The 22,810-nt window shown below is 43.9% G+C and overlaps 1 protein-coding gene across 1 annotated transcript in view; it reads right to left on the minus strand.

Annotated features, from left to right (window-relative positions):
• Nucleotides 1-21,976, minus strand: part of CA13 (carbonic anhydrase 13) — a 37,067-nt gene extending 15,091 nt beyond the window's left edge. Inside the window, exons 1-3 of the mRNA XM_068983647.1 lie at nt 21,940-21,976; nt 16,871-17,068; nt 6,043-6,161 (exon numbers count right to left, since the gene is read on the minus strand). Of these exons, the coding sequence (XP_068839748.1) occupies nt 6,043-6,161; nt 16,871-17,068; nt 21,940-21,976 (354 nt within the window). The remainder of the gene's footprint in view (nt 1-6,042; nt 6,162-16,870; nt 17,069-21,939) is intronic.
• Nucleotides 21,977-22,810: the final 834 nt, after the last annotated feature.

The raw sequence follows: 22,810 nt of genomic DNA on the forward strand, positions 1-22,810 counted from the left end.
TCCATCACCAACTCCTGGAGTTCACCCAAACCCATGTCCATCGAGTCGATGAGGCCATCCAACCATCTCATCCTCTGTCGTCCCCCTCTCCTCCTGCCCTCAATCTTTCCCAGCATCAGGATCTTTTCCAGTAAGTCAGTTCTTCACATCAGGTGGCCAAAGTATTGGAGTTTCAGATTCAGCATCAGTCCCTCCAAAGAACATCCAGGACGGATCTCCTCTAGGATGGACTGGTTGGATCTCCTTGCAGTCCAAGGGACTCTCAAGAGTCTTCTCCAACACCACAGTTCAAAACACCCACGTCCACAGATGGAACTGCAATTGCGCAGCCTTCTGTCAGACCCCCGCTGGCGGCTGAATCCAGCACACAAGCTCACGCTCACGGATGGGTGGGGAAGTCAACCCCCCAACAGAAGGTAATCGGGCACAATCCTGCTGCTAAGGGCAGTGCTCAACTGTCCTTGAAAAGTTTTAAGTCTTAAAAGTTTAAGACTATTTATGCCTTGAAAACGCAAATTCACCTTAAGAATAATTGTTTTTAGCAATAGTTACATATATTCTACTTTCTATGAATGTTCAAATTCTTTGCTGAGAGGAACTTTTAACAGGAAAAAGAGGCCTCAGGGTATTCCAAACAGAGCCATCTCAGGAAGAAAATGAGAGGCAGCTGCTGCCACAGACGAGGGGAAGAGGAAAATCAGGGAGACAAGCAGGTGGAGGGCCTGGCGCTCTAGCAGACAGGCTTCACCCGCGTCCAGCTCTCCCGCAGTAGCGGCTGACTGCAAGCTCCAGAGGTGTGCTCCGTGTCCCATCTGGGACGCAATGCAGAATCCCCAACTCACAAACAAGTGTGAAGGGCTACAGAGTGACAGCAAGGCGGAAAATCCTTCCTGGAGGATCTTCATTCCTGGCTAAGGGAAGGACAAACTGAGGCAGAAGCCAGGGGACCGCGAGGCACCCACCTGACTCGGCCTAGGTCACAGCTCGGCCCTGCTCAGCAAGGACCGTCCCTGAAGGACGGGCTTCAGGTAAGACCTCCATCAAAGGAGCCCTTCTGGCGCTCAGGGAGGAAACGCCTGTGAAGGGTTTCTTGCACAGATCACCCTCCTAGCTGTTACAGAGAGGATTTAGTACCATCAATGGAATGGTTTTAGCCATTCCTTTAAACATAACTTCCCATCTTACAGGCAACTAATATGGGAAGATTATTAGATAAATAAGAATTCTCCTCAACTGTGAACTATAAAAACTTTAAAATAGTGCACCATCCAGAAACAATCAAGGAAGACTGGAATACCCAGACAGATAACACAGGGCAGATTCCTGCAGTGCCATGTTTCATGCTCATTTGAGGTAGTCAGGGGGAAGCGCAAAGCACCTGAAAGCATTGGATGATGAAACAAAATTCATCTGGCTCACAGGAGAGCAACGCTGTTCCACAGGGAGGGAGGGGCAGGCAGGTACGCTGAAGCTGTTTGAAACGGCTCCAAGGCAACACAGCAGTTCACTTGGTAAGAGATGAGAGCAAAGAGACAGACAGATGCGAATTGCCCTCTTGAGGTTCACAATCCCAAAGGGCTAGAAAAGGAATGTGCCACTAAGGAGATGTAAACCCATCTATCATCTTTCCACTGGTTAAAAAGCAACAAGTATTTGAAATACTATGGGAAACTAAAGCAAGAAAAATCTTTTGTTCTTTTAAACGAGTCCTTCTTGCTCCCACACACCTTGCTTAACTGGAAGTGTCACCTAAGGGGAACTGACACAACTTTTATTAGCATTCATATATGAACTAAACTTCAAACAAATAACAAACGCACATTTCCTAACAGTGACAGCCACAGTGATTTGAACTGAATGACAAAAAGTCATCGCAGCCGATGTATAAATGGAAATAAGACTCTCCTCTATTGAAAAGCAGTTTCTAAATAACAGCATTATTCAACTTTGGTGTTTTTAAATTGCATACTACTGATACATAAAATGAGCTCATTATGCTGGAAGTCCCCATTAATGTTGAAATCATAATTTTACTATCAACTACATAGTTAATCTGCTTATCATATATTTGGTATAAATTATAATCAGATAAAGTTCTAAATATGCAATGGACTATTAGCCTACTTTTTTATTAATAGATATGCAACTCGAGATAAAGTCTTCCATGATTTAGATTATTTTAATCTCTGTAATGTCACAAATCATTAGATTAGGCTCCAAATTAAACTTTTTATATAGGTTACAGCCTTAAAGGGCTTCCCTTGTGACTCAGCTGGCAAAGAATCCACCTAGGTTCGATCCCTGGGTTGGGAAGATCCCCTGGAGAAGGAAAAGGCTACTGATTCCAATATTCTGGCCTGGAGAATTCCATGGACTGTATAGCCCATGGGGTCACAAAGAGTCAGACCTGACTGAGCAATTTTCACTCACAGCTTTAAATGGTTTTCCCTTTCATTTTTTTCACATTTTTATTTTTTAAGAGGATACAACTTGCTGATAATTCTGAAGTTAGGTACAAAAGTAGCTGGAAAGACTAAGGAAACTCTTTGGAATCACGTCTATAGCCAAGCACAAAGAGATACTTCAGAACTGAAACCAAACGCAAGTGATTCCCAAATGCCTCCGTCGGCAGCTCTGACCTCTTCTTTAGACTCAGGTCTGTATCCAGTACCCAACTTGAACGTGAGCCTGGAATATCTATGTTGTCGCTGTTCAGCTGCTAAATCACGTCTGACGCTTTGTGACCCCATGAACTGTAGCCTGCCAGTCTCCTCTATCCCCGGGATTCTCCAGGCAAGAATAGTGGAGGGGCTCGCTATTTCCTTCTCCAACGGAACTTCCCCACCCAGGGATCAAACCCGTCTCTTAAGTCTCCTGTACTGGCAGGTGGATTCTTTACCACTGAGCCACCTGGGAAGGTAAGCCCGAGGCATCTCCAAATTAACACATCCCAGCAGTTAATTCCTGTCTCAGCCTGCTCCTCCCTGAACTTTCCCATCTCAGCAAAAGCAGAACCATCCTCACAGCTGCTCAAGCCAAAAGACTGTGGCTTGAGTCTTTCGGCTTGAGTTCTCTTTTTCTTTCCTTCAGTCTTGACGCCCTTCTCCTGGACAGGTCGCAGGGATTTTACTTCCCAAACATACCCCGCACGTGTTTAACTCTCTTCACCTCCACTACCCCATAACACAAGTCACCATCATTGCGCATGTGAACACGTTCACAGCCTTCTAGTCTGTCTCCCTGCTTCCTCCACGTTTGCCCAACCTCTTTGCCGCAGAACAGCTAGCTATATTTTAAAAAATATAAACCAGAATATGCCATTGCCCTACTTGAAACCCTCCACGGATTGGTCCTGCTACACAGAGGTAAGCTGCAAACTGTCTGCCAAGCCCCCAAAGCCCGATGCAGCGTGGTCCCGGTGGCCTCTCCGGGACACGACTTAAAACTTCTCTCATTCGCTCCAATCCTGGAAGCCAAGGTCTCTCTTCTTGAACATGCCAACCTCATCGTTTGCCTGAGAGCCTTTTACCGGCTGTTCCCAGTCACTAGAAAGATCTCCCTGGATCTCCTCCAGGTGGCTTCTTCCGGCCATTCAGTCTCAAAGATAATCACACGTCATCCAAAAGAGGCCCCCCGTAAGCACCCAGTCACTCCACCAGATCATATGGCGGTGTTCCTGTGACAGACCTTACCGCGTGCGATTTATCTACTTGTTTACTGTCGCCGCCGAGCACCCCCGACCCCGAGGTCTGACCCAGACCGCCCCTCCCTCCAGTAGCCTTCCTGTCTCTCGCCAGAAACACTGAGTCCTCCCCGCCCCACCCCCCTCGCCTCCGATCAATCACCAAACCCCAAGGAAGCAGCACCTCCGCCGGCCAACGCTCCGAGGGCACCCTCTTCCATTCCCTGGAACTGCCCCCAAAGCCTCCCCACTGACTCCCTTGACCCACCCCCGCTTCAACCCAATCCGTTTGCAAACTGTAGCTTAAATTGGTATTTTTAAAGCACAAAGATGATCACTTCTTGATTCAAAGACAGCCAGCGGCTTCCCGCTGCACTGAAAGTGTTTGTGATACGTACAGGATTCACCTGCGAACGATCAGGCCCCTCCGGCCTCCCCGACTTCACCCCTGACAACCCCCGCTTTGTTCCTCATGCTCCATCTACACCGGCCTTTCTGTTTCTCGAATGTGTGACAATAGGTGATACTGTTCCCCGCCCCGAGTGCTCACGCACCTTCAGGCCTGCGGTTAGAAACCTCTCCCAGGAGGACTGGGGACAGGCTAGGATCTCAAAAGAATGAATGAATGAGCGCATGCCTGAGCAGATGAAATAAACAGCCTGACATACACACTAAGAACAGCATGAAATTCCAGTCAAAGCTTCAGCCTTGTCAAGAAGGAACACCTAAGAAGATGGTCGTTGCTCTGCAAGTCAGGACTCTGAGCCACTGGCGGGCTGCAGGATCTGAGGGCCCTTTGCAGAAGGCCACTTGCTAGCTCGCAGTCAGCCTCTCTCAGAGTGTGCTTTCAAGTGTAGGAGGCTAGAAGGCGTAACCATAAAGCAACGCAACTGGCTTGCCTAAGTGACTTAGGAAAGTTACAAGACAGTGACCCAAAGCCAGCTCTCAATCCCCGCAAAGCTCCTGAGATTTAGAACAAGATGTCACATTTAGAACACAAAACTCCAGGAAGCAAACATGAAAACTATTCAGTAGGTGATATAAACTGAGATGCCATACAGATTCAGGAGTCCCACTTTCCACATTCCTGGCATTTTTTTTGGTCCATTTTAGATGTAGATCTTATTCCTCCAGCCCAGGGACAGGGCAGGTCACATACCCTAAGCACTCGGCCTCAAACAAAAGTGCTTTAGTAGGTAAAAAGGACGCTTTGATTGATGGCTTCAGAGAGCAGCTGTACACGCCAATGGAAAAAGAAAACTGGAGAGAAATCTGAATCTGAATCTCTCTCATCAGCAGGGCTATGAAAGCATATCTCAACTCCACAACTCAGTAATTAAGAGAAAAATGAAGAAACATTGAACCTGCCTGGTAACATTGCTCTGTATTGCTGAAATGACTCACAGGACACATTATATATTTTCACTTAAGTAGCTTTGGTTGAATCCTACAATGATTCGCTTGCATCTCATGGTAAAACTAGGTGTTAGCAATATTTAACTATGGTAAAACTTGAAGAATATTGTGCTTTATCCTTTAACCAGAGGATTAGAAAAAGCAGAATATAATTAATGAATATCAGGTATAAGGAAAAGAAGTAACTCCCCAGTGGAAAAAAACAAGTCAATGAACACTTCACCCTGTTCTACTTTACTAAGGACTTGAAGAATTAACAGACTACATTTTAATACTTGGGGTTGTAGAGGTAAGGTAGAGTTCAGGAGAGTCTGTGACTTCACTTTTTGTCCCTAGAGGAATTTTGCCATTTACAATTAACTTTATAATATGGACTTTACATGTGTGTACACAGTTGGGCCTGAAACAAATGTTTCTTTCCCTTCCTTCCACTTAATCTGTCTGCAGTTTATCCATTTCTAAACTGGGCACAATAACCCTAAGCTTTAAGGCTCAGAAGGGGCAAATTTGTGGCTCTCATGTTGATAAACTCTCATACTGACACAATAAAGCAATTTCAGCCACTGAGATAAATGAATCTGGTGTAAAGAGAGTTGTCTCATGCGTCCCTTAAATCCCATCACAAAGACAAGCTCCGTGAATATGTATAACTGAACCACCTGAAACAGACAGCATCCTAAAACAACTGTACTCCCATAAAATTTTTTAAAAATGATAAGGACCTACTGTATAGCACAAGGAACTCTACTCAATGCTCTGCAATAACCTACATGGAAAAGAATCTGGAAAAGAACAGATATATGCACATGCATAACTGAATCACTTTGCTGTATGCCTGAAAGTAACATGACTTTGTAAATTGACTATATTCCAGTAGGAAATCAAAATCAAATTAAAACAGAAGGGAAAAACTCTGAGCCACGAATACATGGCTGCTGACTCACCTCTGCAGCATATCTCAAGCCGTCCACCACGTGCTCAGAGCCGTGATCATCAGCAGACCCCCAGTGAAGGTGAAACTGCCGTAACCTGTAGCTTCCAGTGAGGGGGCCCCCACGCAGAACTACACATCAATACAGTTTAAATTATTAGCAAGAAAAAAAAAAAAAGAAACATGTAAATATCCTGTCCACAAGCCACAGCATCACCCTGGATCATCCAACATCTCCATGTCCTCCAAGGGATTTCTTTTATAAATGTGTCATTCAGTTTGCTGGCAAGAATACAACATTTAGGTATGCAAGGAGTAAAACCAAGTGTTTTAAAAGGTTAGAGAATCCACAACAGATTTTTACAGAATATCTGGGAAATCGGATGTCTGGGAAACAGACAGGCTGGTTAGAAAGTAGAAAAACTGGGAGTTCATAGAGGTAAAGAATTGCTCTGTGAAATGGAGGCGGTCAGCCTCTCTAAATAAGAATGTGAACTGCAAAAGAGGCCCACCTTGAACTCGGGAGACCAGCCCAGCATTCCAGTCCGAGAACAGGCCTCAGTGTTAGAAGACCTGGGCTCACACTCTATTTACTGGGTCGTCTTGCACACACCCTCTAGTTTTGCAACCTCAGCTTTTCTGTCTATAACTTCAAGAAGAGTATATCTCCTCCTAACGTTGCTGTGAAAACAGAACAGAAACTGGAGGCAGAGCACTTATCACCGCCTGGCAGAGAGGCAGCAAGCCGGACACGTTAGCTGTGACTGCTTTTTCACTGTGGTTACGATCACTACAGAAACTGGCAAAGTAAGCACATCTTCTATACTTGAATCCCATCCTCTCGGAGAAGCATGAAATACAAAACAAAATTAACTCTTTTAAATTAATCCATCACATCTTTGTCACTTTGGCAGAGTATATTTTAGTCCTTTGCCTCAACACATATGATCTCTAAAACCATGCCAACAGAATCATATCTTAAGTATAAGCTTCTTAGTAGAAAACAGTCCTAAACTGTCTCCTCCCAATTAATCTTTATTGGGCGAATCTTCAAAGGATATGTGAGGATAAGAAAGCAAGGTAGGCTGATTACATCAAAAGCACGACTAATCTCTCATCAACACCAATAGGCTTGACTGTGGATCGGTGAGGTGCAGCCTTAAACAGTAGTTTAATTTAAATGACCCTCCTCTTCAGAAGAAACATATATACATATATATCTCAAAACTCATCAAGAATGAGCCACCTCATATAAGCAGCAAACTATGTTAAGCAACATCATAAAGTTTTCTACAAACAAGAAATAAAAGACAAAACAATTATACAGAGTGAAGTAAGTCAGAAAGAGAAAAACAAATACTGTATATTAACACATATATTGGAGAAGGCAATGGCACCCCATTCCAGTACTCTTGCCTGGAAAATCCCATGGACGGAGGAGCCTGGTGGGCTGCAGTCCATGGGGTCGCTAAGAGTCGGACACGACTGAGCAACTTCACTTTCACTTTTCACTTTCATGCACTGGAGAAGGAAATGGCAACCCACTCCAGTGTTCTTGCCTGGAGAACCCCAGGGACGGGGGAGCCCAGTGGGCTGCCGTCTGTGGGATTGCACAGAGTCGGACACGACTGAAGCGACTTAGCAGCAGCAGCAGTAACACATATATTTGGAATCTAGAAAGATGGTATCGACGATCCTACATGCAGGGCAGCAAAAAAAAAGACACAGAGGTAAAGAACAGACTTTTGGACTCAGTGGGAGGAGAGGGTGGGATGATTTGAGAGTAGAGCATTGAAACACACATTACCGTATGTAAAACAGATAACCAGCGTGAGTTCAGTGCATGAAGCAGGGCACCCAAAGCTGGTGCTCTGGCACAACCAGGAGGGAAGGGACACGTGTATACCTACCGCCAATTCATTCTGATGTATGGCAAAAAAACATCATAATATTGTGATTATCCTCCAATTAGAATAAATAAATATCAACATTAAAAAAAGAAAGACAAGGTAATACATTTGCCTAAGGCACACTCCTCTCCCAGCTATTCTGTAGGTGAAAGAATGATCCAAACTCCATCCGTATTGACCAGTACAAGTGAATTCATTTCTCCTTTGCCTAGTTTGACTCAGCTGAAGTTGAACAGCAGTGATTAAGAGTTGGTGATTAGGATCAAGGAATACTCTCAGCTCAGCAACTAAACTGTGCCATCTTTCAAAACTCACTTAAGTGTCTATGGGCTTCAGCTCTTTATGTCTGTAATTGTTTGACTATTTTTAATTAGGAGATTGGACTGAATGTTCTTTAACCTCTACGATCCCCAAAACTACCTAAGGAAAAACAAGTCAGGGGCACATGTAATAAAATCTTTTGTGAGACTGAATGGTTGGGACTTCCTTTAGATTCATTTATGTCCAGATTTCTTTAAGACAGATAAAGAGCCCTCTGAAAAACAGAAGGGGAGAGAGAGCCACTTAGACCAAACTCTAGAGCTCACTCTTCTGTTACTCCGACACAAAGAGAAAACTGCAGTTTCGCCTCCCACGGGACAGGAAGACAGACTGTCTGCTGGGATCCCTGCCGCACCCCCACCTAGTGGGGTAACCATCACAGAGGAGTAAGTATTTGATGAAGGGATGAATAAAATATTTCATTTGTATGTAGACAAACAGTTGCAAGGATGGTTCACAGATAAAATAGTCTAAAAGGCACATTTCCCTATGTGACTCCATATAGCATGGATGTGGCGGCATTTCAAACAGAAAGAAACCAACACTCCTATTGTCTCTTTTTCCCTTGCTGTTGCATAAGAAGATCTGAGCTGAACCATGAAGTCATTCCTTCACATATAAAAACCAGATTAGAGAGCCTGAGGGATCAACGCAGAATTAGCTTTGGAAGAAGATGCAAACAAGCTGGCTCAGGAAAAGACAGTGATATAAAAGTCACACACACGTTATTAGGGAATGTCCAAGAACACTGGGTGACCTCTTGAAAGCTTGCTCTGAATCCAGGGTTTAAAAGCCGGATTAGCACAACTCTGCTTAGTTAAGCAGTGGAGACTGCCTTACTCTTTACGTATCTGGACTCTGTCTTGATTAAAATGTCCAACCTGGGACTATGATCAGCAAATGTCTAATCACGAAGACCATTCTCGAGGAGCAGTACTCTACCGAAGAAACATGGAGTGGGAATAAATGAGTCCAAATACCAAGGCTCATCACAAGTGTTGAGATGGTCTATAAGAAAACAGCTAAACAATGCTATAAGATGAATAATGGTGACAAAAACTGTTTTTAATGAAGATGATTTATTGTTTGCAAAAGTCAAATTATTCATCTTACTTTTCAACCTAGATTAATAAATATATATTGTTGCCATCTTAAATTTGAAAATTAGCAATTATTTCACCCAAATCATATATATATATATGATCTCCAGGGGATCTTCCAGACCCAGGGATCAAACCCAGGTCTCCCACATTACAGATTCTTTACCATCTGAGCTACCAGGGAAGCCTCATATATGTATACATGCCTCCAATAAGATTTTAAAAAACTATTTCAAGTAAAACTCAATAAGAGGTCTACACCAATTAAGAAAGCAGGGTTAATTTTAAAGTTTGGGAAATTGTAATACCTTAGTAAATAGATATCAGTCATTTGCTCTGTGCTGTGAAGACCAACCAGAAACGTATGCGTTACTCAGCTGAACTTAACTTCTTAAAATTGCTAGCAGACGGTAGTCAGTTGCCCAAAATGATAAGCAAGGCTGGCAAAACAAAATTTTTTTAAAAATTACTTTTAAAATCGAAACACTTGTCTGTCCACGCATTTACCGTCTATCTCGCTAGGATACAAACCCCCTGAGAGCAGCACTGGCCTCATTCTCCTGGATAACCAGCGTGGATGGCGGTGCCCGGGTCAGTGAGCGTCATAAAGTAAGCAAGAGAAGCACTCCTTCACAACCTTCAGTTCCTACGGACGCTACTGAAGCAGCCTGGGCGCCGCTGAAGAGCACAGCCTTAGGACTTGGTGAATCTAATGAGCGCCGTGTCCTGATCATGGTGGAGCGAACAGCTCTCCGAAGTAAGAGTAAATGAACAGCACGCCTATGTTTTGGTTGGAATCTCGGAAAAGAGGAAACAGAGAGCACGAGAGAGAGAGAGAGAGAGAGAGAGAGAGAGAGAGAGAGAGAGAGAGAGAGAGAGAGAGAGAGAGAGAGAGAGAGAGAGAGAGAGAGAGAGAGGAGACAGGAACGGTCTGGGGCTTGAATTCTTTGATCCGGGAAGTCTGCACTAGTCTGGCTTCCTCTCCTCTGAGCACACGCACGTCAACTTACTCTCCGCTCACTCATTCGTACAGCAACCCTTAGGAGCTTACAGTGGGCCAGCAACTGTGCTCGGGGTAAGGACACGTGAGCAGCGCCATCTCTGTACCTTGGCTGGGAAGGGGGTGGGGAGCATGACTAAGGTGTGCTCACACGCCCCTTAACTGCTCCTGCTTCTTCTTTTTTAATGTGTGATTTGAGATCCTGTACACTTGGTTAACTTCGGGCAGTTACCTAGGACTAGTTAACAGGATTATAACTGAGAAACTGACAATTTTCAGAGCTAAAAAATTAAACTACAACCACTGAATCCATCAGGTGACTGGTATTCCTTTGTTGTTCAGTTGCTCAGTCGTGTCTGACTCTTTGTGACCCCATGAATCGCAGCACGCCAGGCCTCCCTGTCCATCACCAACTCCCGGAGTTCACTCAGACTTGAGTCCATCGAGTCCGTGATGCCATCCAGCCATCTCATCCTCTGTCGTCCCCTTCTCCTCCTGCCCCCAATCCCTCCCAGCATCAGTCTTTTCCAATGAGTCAACTCTTCGAATGAGGTGGCCAAAGTACTGGAGCTTCAGCTTCAGCATCAGTCCCTCCAATGAACACCCAAGACTGATGTCCTTTAGGATGGACTGGTTGGATCTCCTTGCAGTCCAAGAACCTCTCAAGAGTCTTCTCCAACACCACAGTCCAAAAGCATCAATTCTTCAAGGCCCTGCTCTCTTCGTGGTACAACTCTCACATCCATACATGACCACCAGAAAAACCATAGCCTTGACTAGACAGACTTTTGTCAGCAAACTGATGTCTCTGCTTTATAATACACTGTCTATGCTGGTCATAGCTTGCCTTCCAGGGAACAAAGTGAAAGTGAAGTGAAGTCGCTCAGTCGTGTCCAACTCTTTGTGACCACATGGACTGTAGCCCACCAGGCTCCTCTGTCCATGGGATTTTCCAGGCAATAGTACTGGAGTGGATTGCCATTTCCTTCTCCAGAGGATCTTCCCGACCCAGGGATCAAACCCAGGTCTCCCGCATTGTAGCCAGATGCTTTACCGTCTGAGTCACCAGGAAACAGCTGTCTCTTAATTTCATGGTTGCAGTCACCGACTGCAGTGATTTTGGAGCCCAAGAAAACAAAATCTGTCACTGCTTCCACTTTTTCCCCTTCTATTTTCCATGAGCTGATGGGACTGGATGCCATGATCTTAGTTTTCTTTTGAGTTTCAAGCCTCCTTTTTCACTCTCCTCCTTCACCCTCATCAAGAGGCTCTTTAGTTCCTCTTCCCTTTCTGCTAATAGAGTGGTGTCATCTGCATATCTGAGGTTGTTGATATTTCTCCCGTCAATGGTCAATCATAACACCAGCTTGTGATTCATCCAGCCCGGCATTTTACATGATGTACTTCACAAATAGAGCTTCCCAGGTGGTGCTAGTGATAAAGAACCCACCTGCCAACACAGGAGATGTGGGTTTGATCCCTGTTTCAGGAAGATCCCCAGGAGGAGGGCATGGCAACCCACTCCAGTATTCTTGCCTGGAGAATCCCACAGACAGAGGAGCTTCACAGGTAACAGTTCATAGCAAAGAGCTGGACATGACTGAAGCGACTTAACACAGCACTGCAGCACTTTGCATGTAAGTTAAATAAGCAGAGCAATGATATACAGCCTTGACACACTCCTTTCCCAACTTGGAACCAGCCTGTTGTTCCATGTCTGGTTCTAATTGCTGCTTCTTGACCTGCACACAGGATTCTTAGGAGGTAAGTAAGATGGTCTGGTGTTCCCATCTCTTTAAGAATTCTCCACAGTTTGTTGTGATCCACACAGTCAGTCTTTAGCATAGTTGATGAAGCAAAAGCAGCTGTTTTTCTGGAACTCCCTTGCTTTCTTGATGGTCCAATGAATGCTGACAATTTGATCTCTGGTTCCTCTGCCTTTTCTAAATCTAGCTTGTACATCTGGAATTTCACAGTTCACGTACTGCTGAAGCCTAACTTGAAAGATTTTGAGCATAACTTTGCTAATATGTGAAGTGAGTGCAACTGTACGGTAGTTTGAACATTCTTTGGCATTGCTATTCTTGGGGATTGGAATGAAAACTGAACTTTTCCAGTCCTGTGGCCACTGCTGAGTTTTCCAAATTTACTGACATATTGATTGCAACACTCTAACAGCATCATCTTTAGGATTTGAAATAGCTCAGTTGGAATTCCATCACCTCCACTAGCTTTGTTCATAGTGATGCTTCCTAAGACCCACTTGACTTCACACTTCAGGATGTCCTGCTCTAGGTGAGTGAGCTCACCATCGTGGTTGTCTGGGTCATTAAGATCTTTTTTGTACCGTTCTTCTGTTTATTCTTGCCACCTCTTTTTAATCTCCTCTGTTTCTGTTAGGTTCTTACCATTTCTATTCTTTATAGTGCCCATCTTTGCATAAAATATTCCCTTGATAGTTCCAATTTTTTTAAGAGATTGCTAATCTTTCCCATTCTGTTGTTTTCCCCTATTTCTTTGCATTGTTCATTTAAGAAGGCCTTCTTATTTCTCTTTCCTATTCTCTGGAACTCTGCCTTCAGTTGGGTAGGTCTTTTCCTTTCTCCCTTGCTTTTTGATTCTCTTCTTTTCTCAGCTATTTGTAAAGCCTTCTCAGACAACCTCTTTGCCTTCTTGCATTTCTCTTCCTTGGGGATGGTTTGGTCACTGCTTCCTGTACAATGTCACAAACCTCTGTCCATAGTTCTTCAGGCAGTCTGTCTGCCAGATCTAATCCCTTGAATCGATCCATCACCTCCATTGTAAAATCATAAGGGATTTGATTTAGGTCATACCTGAATGACCTAGTCATTTTCCCTAGGTCTTCCTTCAACTTAGGTCTCTATTCGGCAATAAGCTCATGACCTGACCCATGGTCAGTGCAAAGTCTCTCTCCCTTTTTTTTAACTGACTACATAGAGCTTCTCCATCTTCAGCTGCAAAGAACATAATCAGTCTGATTTCAGTATTGACCATCTGGTGATGTGTAGAGTCATCTCTTGTGTTTTGGAAAAGGGCATTTGCTATGACCAGCATGTTCTCTTGACAAAACTCTTAGTCTTTGCCCTGCTTCAAGGCCAAACTTGCCTGTTATGCTGGGTATCTTGTGACTTCCTACTTGTGCATTCCAATCCCCTATGATGAACATCTTTTTGGGTGTTAGATCTAGAAGGTCTTATAAGTCTTCATAAAACTGGCCAACTTGAGTTTCTTCAGCATCAATGGCTGGGGCATAGACTTGGATTCTGTGATTCTGAATGGTTTGCCTTAGAAGTTAACCGAGGTCATTCTGTGGTTTTTGAGACTTCACCCAAGTACTGCTTCTCAGATTCATCTGTTGACCGTGAGGGCTACTCCATTTCTTCTAAGGGATTCTTGCCCACAGTGGTAGATATAATGGTCATCTGAACTAAATTTTCCATTTCTCGTTCATTTTAGTTCACTGATTCCTAACATGTCGATGTTCACTCTTGCCATCTCCTACCTGACCACTTCCAGTTTACCTTGATTCATGGATCTAACATTCCAGATTCCAATGCAGTACTGTTCTTTACAGCATCAGACTTTACTTTTACCCCCAGACACATCCATGAGTGAGCATCATTTCCCCTTGGCCCATCCGCCTCATTCTTTCTGGAGCTGTTAGTAGTAATTGCCCTCCACTCCTCCCAGTAGCATACTGAACACTTTCCAACCTGGGCAGCTCATCGTCAGTGTCCTATCTTTTTGCCTTTTCATACTGTCCATGAGGTTCTCGTGGCAAGAATACCAGAATGAGTTGCCCTTCCCTCCTCCAGTGGACCACGTCTTGTCAGAACTCTTCACTACGAACCATCTGTCTTGGGTGGCCCTGCACAGCATGGCTCACAGCTTCATTGAGTTACGTGAGCCCCTTTGCCAAGACAGGGCTGTTATTTACTGTATTCCAGGAACTATTTCACTTTTTAAAATTTCAAAATTAGTACCACAGCCTATAAAAAAGTCAATGTTTGAACAATGAATAATCCACCAATGTTTAAGCTATTTACGTATCAAATGGTAAATATTAATTGATTGTTGGTGATTTATAGTTTTATTGAGATTTTGCCTACATAGGGCTTCTCTGGTGGCTCAGACAGTAAAGAATCCGCCTGCAGTGAGGAAGACCTGGGTTCAATCCCTAGTTTGGGAAGTTCCCCTGGAGAAGAAAAAGGCAACCCACTCCAGTTTTCTTGCCTGGAGAATCCCATGGACAGGAGAGTTGGCAGGCCACAGTCCACGGGGTCACAAAGAGTCAGACAGGACTGAGCAACTAAGCACAGCACATTTGCCTACATATGCCATAATGCCATATCATGGTATTTTCCATATCCTTCAAAAAAATTCATCCCCCCCAAAATATGCTTTTAACTGAAACATACCTTTATTGATTACTTTCTGTGTGCTAGGCGCCATGCTAGGTAGATGAGTAAGACACAGCTGTTGCTCATTTCAGCTGAGTGGAAAGAAACAGCTGGCAGTCACAGTGCAGTGTGGGAAGTCCTGTAGGAAGGAGTCTGGGATGCTACAGACCACGTGGAGGAGCCAGGCAGGTGAGATTCCCGGAGAGACGGGATCCTGTCTGGTTTCAGAAAAACCAGAAGCTCAGGTGAGAGCACTCTTGTCTTTCCTCATCAGATTACTATTTCCCTTCCTATGGCCGATAGGAGTTCTTCCTAAGAAATTTCTTCCTGGGTGAATTTCATATCCACCTGTCCCCCTTTTACAGGACCATTAAAGTCCTGAAAGGCAGCTCCCCCAGGTTAACCACTGGTTGTGCAGCAGCCCAGCCAAAGAAGCCCTGCCAGGACCATGCAGAAAGCTTCCTGCCTGTGATCCTGTGACTGGTGGGATTCAGAGTTAGCTTGGGGAAGAACTGCTTCTTTACAAAATGGAAACCGCTTTATTCAAATTAAAGTGACCTGCTACAGAAGTATCTGTTTTTTATCGCTTGTATTAGCTATGGTGGTCTCCACCTTTTGAATAATTTAACCCCTCAAATCACCATGAAACATCCCCTTCATTTATCGTGAGAAAAAAAGAATGAGGATCATGACCTCTATTTATGCAGCTTCTGGATCAGAAGAATACAAATATGGTGATTGCCAATTAACCCTGGTAATTTCATTGTGATCTAGGTAGGAATGAGACCCTCGCTTATGGGTGAAGCCACACACTACCTATCACAGACCCAGTGTCAAAGGTGGAAACAGACAAACTGATTCCACTGATTAACATGAGAGAAAGAGAGAGGGAAAGAAAGGGAGTGAGAAGGCCCAGATCATCACTGGGCAAATTAGAGGGGGAGTTTTTCGTAACTAAGGTTTTTATGATGAAGTACAAGCTAAACAGTTCTTACTCTAAAAGTCGGAATATGGATGGCCTCAGTTTTTCACTTGCGATATCATAAACAGTATCAAACTACTAATGAGGGCATAAACTTTGTACTTAGAAACCTTGGACTACTATAGTGTACCTACCACATCAATCATGTCTATTAATACAGGTTCATAAAGTTGAGGGCTTGAAATACAATTTAATACATGTAAAAAGTGAGGTTGCTTCTCCCCTCCCTTATGCATTTACTAAAATGTTCTGATGAAAATGAATCACTTTTATGACGTTAAGAAAGATGAGGAAGAAATGGAATGGTCGTATCATTTTTGCTAACAACATAACATCATATAGACACAAGAAGACATTATTACTTATCTAAATCTAAGCTTAATGAATAAATGGGGGATTCCCTGGTAGTCAGTGGTTAGGACTCCATGCTTCCACTGCAGAGGGCCTGGGTATGATCCCTGGCAGGGGAACCAAGATTCCTCAAGTCAAGTGGCAAGGCCAAAATAACAAATGCATGAAGACTTCTAAATAAGGGTTTTCATAATCTAACAATTTTTCATTAATAAATACAGCATCATCCTAGTGTCAGACTAAAAATTAAAAAAAAAAATGTCAGATACCTTTAACGTATTCCAAAATATGATTCTCTCTAATTTTCTCTTTCATCTACTTTAAACTTGGTATCATCTACTCTTTGGGCAAGAAGTATACCTGAAGGAGGATTAAATGTTCATTTTCTGGAAATGCTCTTTTCTACTTCATTCAGTTAACAAATACACTAGTTTTTTTTTTTGTTTGTTTGTTTTTCTGGTTGGCCCATTATTTATTCACAGTGTGAAAGACCTTATCCTGTGAACTAATCAAACACAACTTTATTACAAGTCCTAGCAGGGTACTAACAAGGAACACACAAGTGTCTCAAACGTGGAGGATCAGCATGAGCTTATCCACTGATTCATGCTGATGTTTGGCAAAACCCAACACAATCCTGTAAAGCAATTATCCGCCAATTAAACATAAAGAAATTTTTTAAAAGAGAAGAAGAATGCACCATCCAATCATTCAAGCTCCTCACCCCCAACCAAAAAAAAAAAGGGTAGAGCCAACCTGATTTGTCGTCCGTGTCATCAAAGTCAACGTTGAAGGAGTGGCCGCTGTTACGGATGATTTTAGCTGAGCTGGCGTCGTACTTGATACCAAGAGGTCGGAGGGAAGAATCATATCTCACTTCTTTGGTTTTAATCTCAATCGGAGATTGTTGATCCCCATCAGCAATAGGGAAAAATTCACTCCAATGAACAGGACCTTCAATACACAGGACCAAGCACAAAAGAAACAGTAAGTTATTTTGTTCAACCAAAGGCCTGTTGAGTACCATGTGCTGTACTTGACGAAAACACGCAGATGAGTAAAAAACGACCTTTACCTTCAGGACTTTAACATCTGACTGTTTTGCTTCATTTTACAAGACCAAGTGATATTATTATAAGTATGGAAACCTCTTGGTTTGACTGAATTCATCTTCAGAGTTAAACTCACCCTTGTTGACAAAGGAATATGTAAGTTTCATAAAGTACTTTGCAAATGCCTTCTACCAAACTAAAAAATAAATGGCACAGTTCATCACTGAAAACAATGAGACTCAGGCTCAGCTCCAAGAACGAACTGTGGCCGTGGCACAGGTCAGGCTCATGAGCTAAAGGAGCTAACGTCGCGGAGAAAGCAGTCTAGTGAAGAAAGGGTGTCGTTCTTTCAAATGTTCTTCCCACTTTTCTTCATTCACTGTATCCGTGGGTATCACCCAGGCCTCAATTTAATTTCCTGTAAATAATGTGCAACAGACAAACTAAAGAAGTATATAACTTTTTCACATAGCATAATCCATGTAAAATGACTCCACCATATCAGGAAATGTAATATGGTTGGTTTTCTGCAATAGAATCAAGTAACAATTTATTTCTCTTTCTATATTCCAGAAGGTCCTTCCACGGTTGTTTTGCCAATACTACATTTGAGTTCCCACCCAAGGAACAACTGTCATCCCAGTCCTGCATTTATAGTAAAACTTGCATTAAATTCCCAAATTAAGCATGTTTGGTAAATTGAGGTGAACCAATAAACTGGCAATTCTCTTGTCCAGCCTCATCATGTCTCTGGGAGATTCATTCAAGCTCCGCCTCTTAAAATCAACAGCAAGACACAACTTCAAATAAGCTCCAAGCTAGCCTCCAGACTTTACAGGCTAGAGGTTCTTCTCACCTTCTCTTCTCTGCCTGCAATCCGCACAACCTCTACCAGGCCAGTAGAGAAGGCTGCTGACTAAGCTTTTCCCTGCTCACTAAGCAACTTACTTGATTTTTCTAAAACTCAAGTGCTTACTAAAATGACACAGCATGACAATGAATTAAGCATTTGCTACTGACAACAAGAAATAATTTTTTTAAAGATAAGATTTAGAATGAAATTTCAAGAAGTACAAATATATCAGAGTTATCAATAGCTTCAGTCTCTAAATCAATGTTCCTTCTTATTCATCTTCTTTGCAAAGGAGACAGTATAAATTCTTTACTTCATACATGCATCAGGTGCAAAAAGTCAGAACATGAATACATACCACACACATAACTTAGACATTGTTCTCTTATGAATCATACACTTTGGACTTGGAAGCAACTTGAAAACCAAAATTCTTTGGTTACATCTTATTACAGGAAGTTACTGCTGCTGCTGCTGCTGCTGATGCTAAGTGGCTTCAGTCGTGTCCAACTCTTAGTGACCCCATGGACTACAGCCCACCAGGCTCCTCCGCCCATGGGATTTTCCAGGCAAGAGCACTGGAGTGGGTGCCATCGCCTTCTCCAGGAAAGGTACATTTCCTTACTTACTAAGTACTGTCATTCACCTTTCTAGCACTCTTTTTGTACGCAAGCCAGTCCTTTTACAGTGTGAAAAAAAAAATGTTCTATTTGACTGCCCACAAGTATGCCTCAACCTATTGAGAATCCGACTTCAAATACACACGTGTGTCACTGTATGTTGTTAACTATTTTTCTAATTAGGAAAGAGTTTCTTTCTACTCTTAATCCCTTTATGCTTCTATTTCCAGTTCTTTATAGCCAGAACTACTTTTTAAAACAGAGGCAAACCAAAATAAAATAAAAATAATATCACTTTGCATCAGTCAATATTATCTAGTAACACGATGATATGTTCATTTCCCTGCCTCTTAAAAACGCCCCTTCCTCTTTTATAAATTCTCCATAACATACAACTTTAAAACTCATCTAAACACAGGTGTAGAGATACATGGTAGTTCTTTCATTGATTCAGGAACTTTCAAAGACCCATGGAGATACGTAGTTTTCAATGACTGTCACATTTCCTAAAGCTAACTAGTAAAATTGTCAAAGGTTCATGGGAGAAGTTATAAGTCGTCTGTGAAGGCGGTGGCACCTTCCAATGCCTCCCCTTTAGATGTTCCATTTCATCATTGCTACTATTCCCAGTTTATTTCCTTTAATCTCCTCGTTCACTGCTCTTGCCAGTCTAAACTGAAAACAAGCAACAGAACTTGCCCAGTCAGGAAACAACACATTAATAGGATTTTGCCAAAGTTGATCTACTTAAAGGCGTGGTCCTCAGAAAGCTATTGAATCTAAAATCAGGGAGTGTTAGTCAGTAGTATCCAGCTCTTTGCAAATCCATGGACTGTGGCCCGACAGGCATCTTTGTCCCTGGGATCTCCTAGGCAAGAATCCTGGAGTTTCATTTCCTTCTCCAGAGGATCTTCCTGACCCAGGGATCGAACCTGGGTCTCCTACATTGCGGGTGGATTCTTTACTGTCTGAGCCACTGGGAAGTCAAAAGCAGGCAACAGCCCTACAATTCTTAGCAGAAATACAAAATAATTCCTTGTTAATGGCTTTTCTAAGAAGGATCTTTCTTTTATGATTTCAATTTTTATTTTTTTCCTCCAGTTTTATTGAGATGTAATTGACATGCAGCACTGTGTAAGTTTAAGGTGTACAGCGTAACAGTTTGACTTACAATACATAACCCATGATATGATTACCACGAGTTTAGTGAACATCAATCACCTCATATCCATTCAGAATTAAAGAACAGACAAAATATTTCTTCATTGTGATGAGAACTAAGACTCTCTTAACTTTTCTACATAACATACAGCAATGTTACCTATATGCATCATGTTGTGCGTTAAATCCTCAGCACTCAGTTATTTTATAACTGGAGTGACCACCTTCATCCCGTTCCACCCCCCCCCCCCCCCCTGCCAACTCACTCTGGTAACAACCGTAAATCTGGTCTCTTTCTCTATATGCTTGTTTGTTTCTGAAGCATAATTTATCTACAACACGATGTTAGTACCTAGTGCACAACACAGTGATTTGATGTTTTTATACACTTCAAAAGGACCGCCTTAAGTCTAATTACCATCTCTCAGCACACAAAAGTATGACATAATGTTCTACCACGTTCCCCACTCTGTACATTTCATCCTCATGAGTCATTTATTTTGTAACTGGAAGTTTGTACCTCTTAATCTCCCTCACGTATTTCTAAGATGGATTTTTAAAACTTCAGATGTACTTCACTGGAACGAATATTTTCTAATCTAAATTAATAAAGAGTAATCAATATTCATTGATTGAAAATACCCTTTTCCTTCCTAATCATAGTCAGGGCACTGTTAGTACCGAGAAACTATTAAATAGGGAAGATCCCCTGAAGTAGGAAATGGCAACCCACTCCAGTATTGTTGCCTGGAAAATCCCATGGACAGAGGAGCCTGGTGGGCCACAGTCCCTGGAGTTGCAAAGAGTTGGACAGGACTGAGCATGCAGTCACACAAGTATTAAATAACAACAACAAAAATTATTCCAGCGGAGGGAAATTAAAAGAAATTTCAATTTTCCCAAACATAAATTGAAGATTAGCAAAATGTAAGATTATAACTGTAGTCTCAATCAAAGAGAAATCCACCTATATAATACTTTTCATTATTAAAACTCTTTCACTTGCTGCCATTTTTCAACTGGCAAGTTTATCATAGTCTCAAAAATGCTACAATTAGAAATGAAACTCTTCTGTTTCTTTGTGAAATTAAGCTTTCTATAAAACTAAGTGTACAATACTGCTCAATACCATGCATGTTGATCCCAGGAAAGTATTGTTACTATTATTATTCACAGATCTGATATTGAGAGTAAGACTTTCTTGGTGTCCCTTTGCACATAATGGCTATTTGAAATAATCAGTTTAATGTAAAATAAGAAAAAATAGTTTACTTTTGATAACTTGGACTATACAAGAAGAAAAGTATACATATTATTACTGTTGCTCCCATCAATAAACATGTTTTGACCAACGCCTTAAAATATCAATGATCCGTTGCTAACAGCCAGTCTCTGCAAGAATGAGTGTGGAAGGAGAAAGAAAAAGCGTGGAGAAGTAGTTTAAAATATAACTTCACTTCTCAAAAAGAACCTAAAATCTTGCTAAAATCAGCAGTTCCAGGCAACCAACTGCAGGTTGCTGGGGGAACATTTAATAGTAACAGCTATTAAGAAACCTGCGGGCCATTGGTGGCCAGGAAGACAACTTAAATCTCAGTGTTGCGATTCAAGTCATTAAAATTTCTTAAGTATATTGTCACATATTGTCCACGATTTGCCTCCCCTAAATGAATAAAGAGCTTAAGGGACTAAAAAAGCAAGCTTGCCCTCAGCTCATAGAAGTCTGCCGTCAGATCTGTGAACTGATCTGCGAGCAGCTCTCGGCTGGTCGAATGCCAGGGAGCAGACGCGTCTGAAGGTGGGGGGCCGGGGTGTGTGGACCGGGGTCACCCCCGGCGCTGTCCGCGTCTACACGGCGCTCAGGCCCCCGGCGCTGTCCGCGTCTACACGGCGCTCAGCCCCCCCCCCCCCCCCCCGCGCGCTGTCCGCGTTTACACGGCGCTCAGCCCCCCGCAGCCCCCGGCGCTGTCCGAGTCTGCACGGCGCTCAGCCCCCCGCGCGCCGTCCCCGTCTGCACGGCGCTCAGCCCCCCCGCGGCCCCGCGCTCGGCTCCGCGGAGCGCCGCTGTCTCCAAGGAGGACCCCAGAAGCCCCCCGGCGCGCGGACCCCCGCCCGCCCCCCGGCCCGCGCGGCGCTCACCGTCGCGCTCGCCGTAGCCCCAGCTGAACCCCGACATGGCCCCTCGCGGCGGAGCCAGCGGCGGGCGGCCCGGCTCCAGGCCCCGCGGCCCCGCCCGCCCTCCTCTGCCCGGCCCTGCTCCGCCCGCCCCGGGGCGGTGTCGGGGTGCAGCTGGGGGCGCCCTGGGGCCGCGGCCGGGCTCGGGCCGCGGGGCGCGGGGCCCGTCCGGTCGGTTTGATCCAGGGGGAGAGACTGGTCTCGGCGGGGAGGCGGGGGCTGCAGACGGAGAGACCGAGGGGAAGGAGGGGAAGGCGGCCCTGGGGGCTGCTTCTGAGCAGGGGTCCTGCTGGAGGGGAAGGGCTGCCCCAGGGCCGTCGGGGACCCGGGAGCCCCCTGGGCTGTTTAATAGAGTTTCATTTAATGTTTAAATGCAGTGTAGTTTATGAACAGATTTGTGCAAAGAGCTTCTTAATTGGCATGAACCAGTGAATTGTCTCAGTCGTGTCCAACTCTTTGCGACCCCATGGACTGTAGCCCGCCAGGCTCCTCCGTCCATGGAATTCTCCAGGCCAGAATACTGGAGTGGGTAGCCTTCCCTTGAATACTGGAGTGGGTAGCCTTCCCTTCTCCAGTGGATCTTCCGCACTGCAAGCTGACGCTTTACCATCTGAGCCACCAGGGAAGGCCCTAATTGGCAGGACCCTTGCAGAGACCCTGATGGCTCAGCTGGTAAAGAAGCGGCCTGCAGTGCAGGAGACCCTGGATCGATTCCTGGGTCGGGAAGATCCCCTGGAGCAGGGACAGGCTACCCGCTTCAGTGTTCTTGGAATTTCCTTGTGGCTCAGCCCCTAAGGGAGATCTGGGTTCCATCCTTGAGTTGGGAAGATCCCCT

This window comes from Capricornis sumatraensis, chromosome 11, assembly GCF_032405125.1.
Source record: "Capricornis sumatraensis isolate serow.1 chromosome 11, serow.2, whole genome shotgun sequence".
Classification (NCBI taxonomy): domain Eukaryota; kingdom Metazoa; phylum Chordata; class Mammalia; order Artiodactyla; family Bovidae; genus Capricornis; species Capricornis sumatraensis.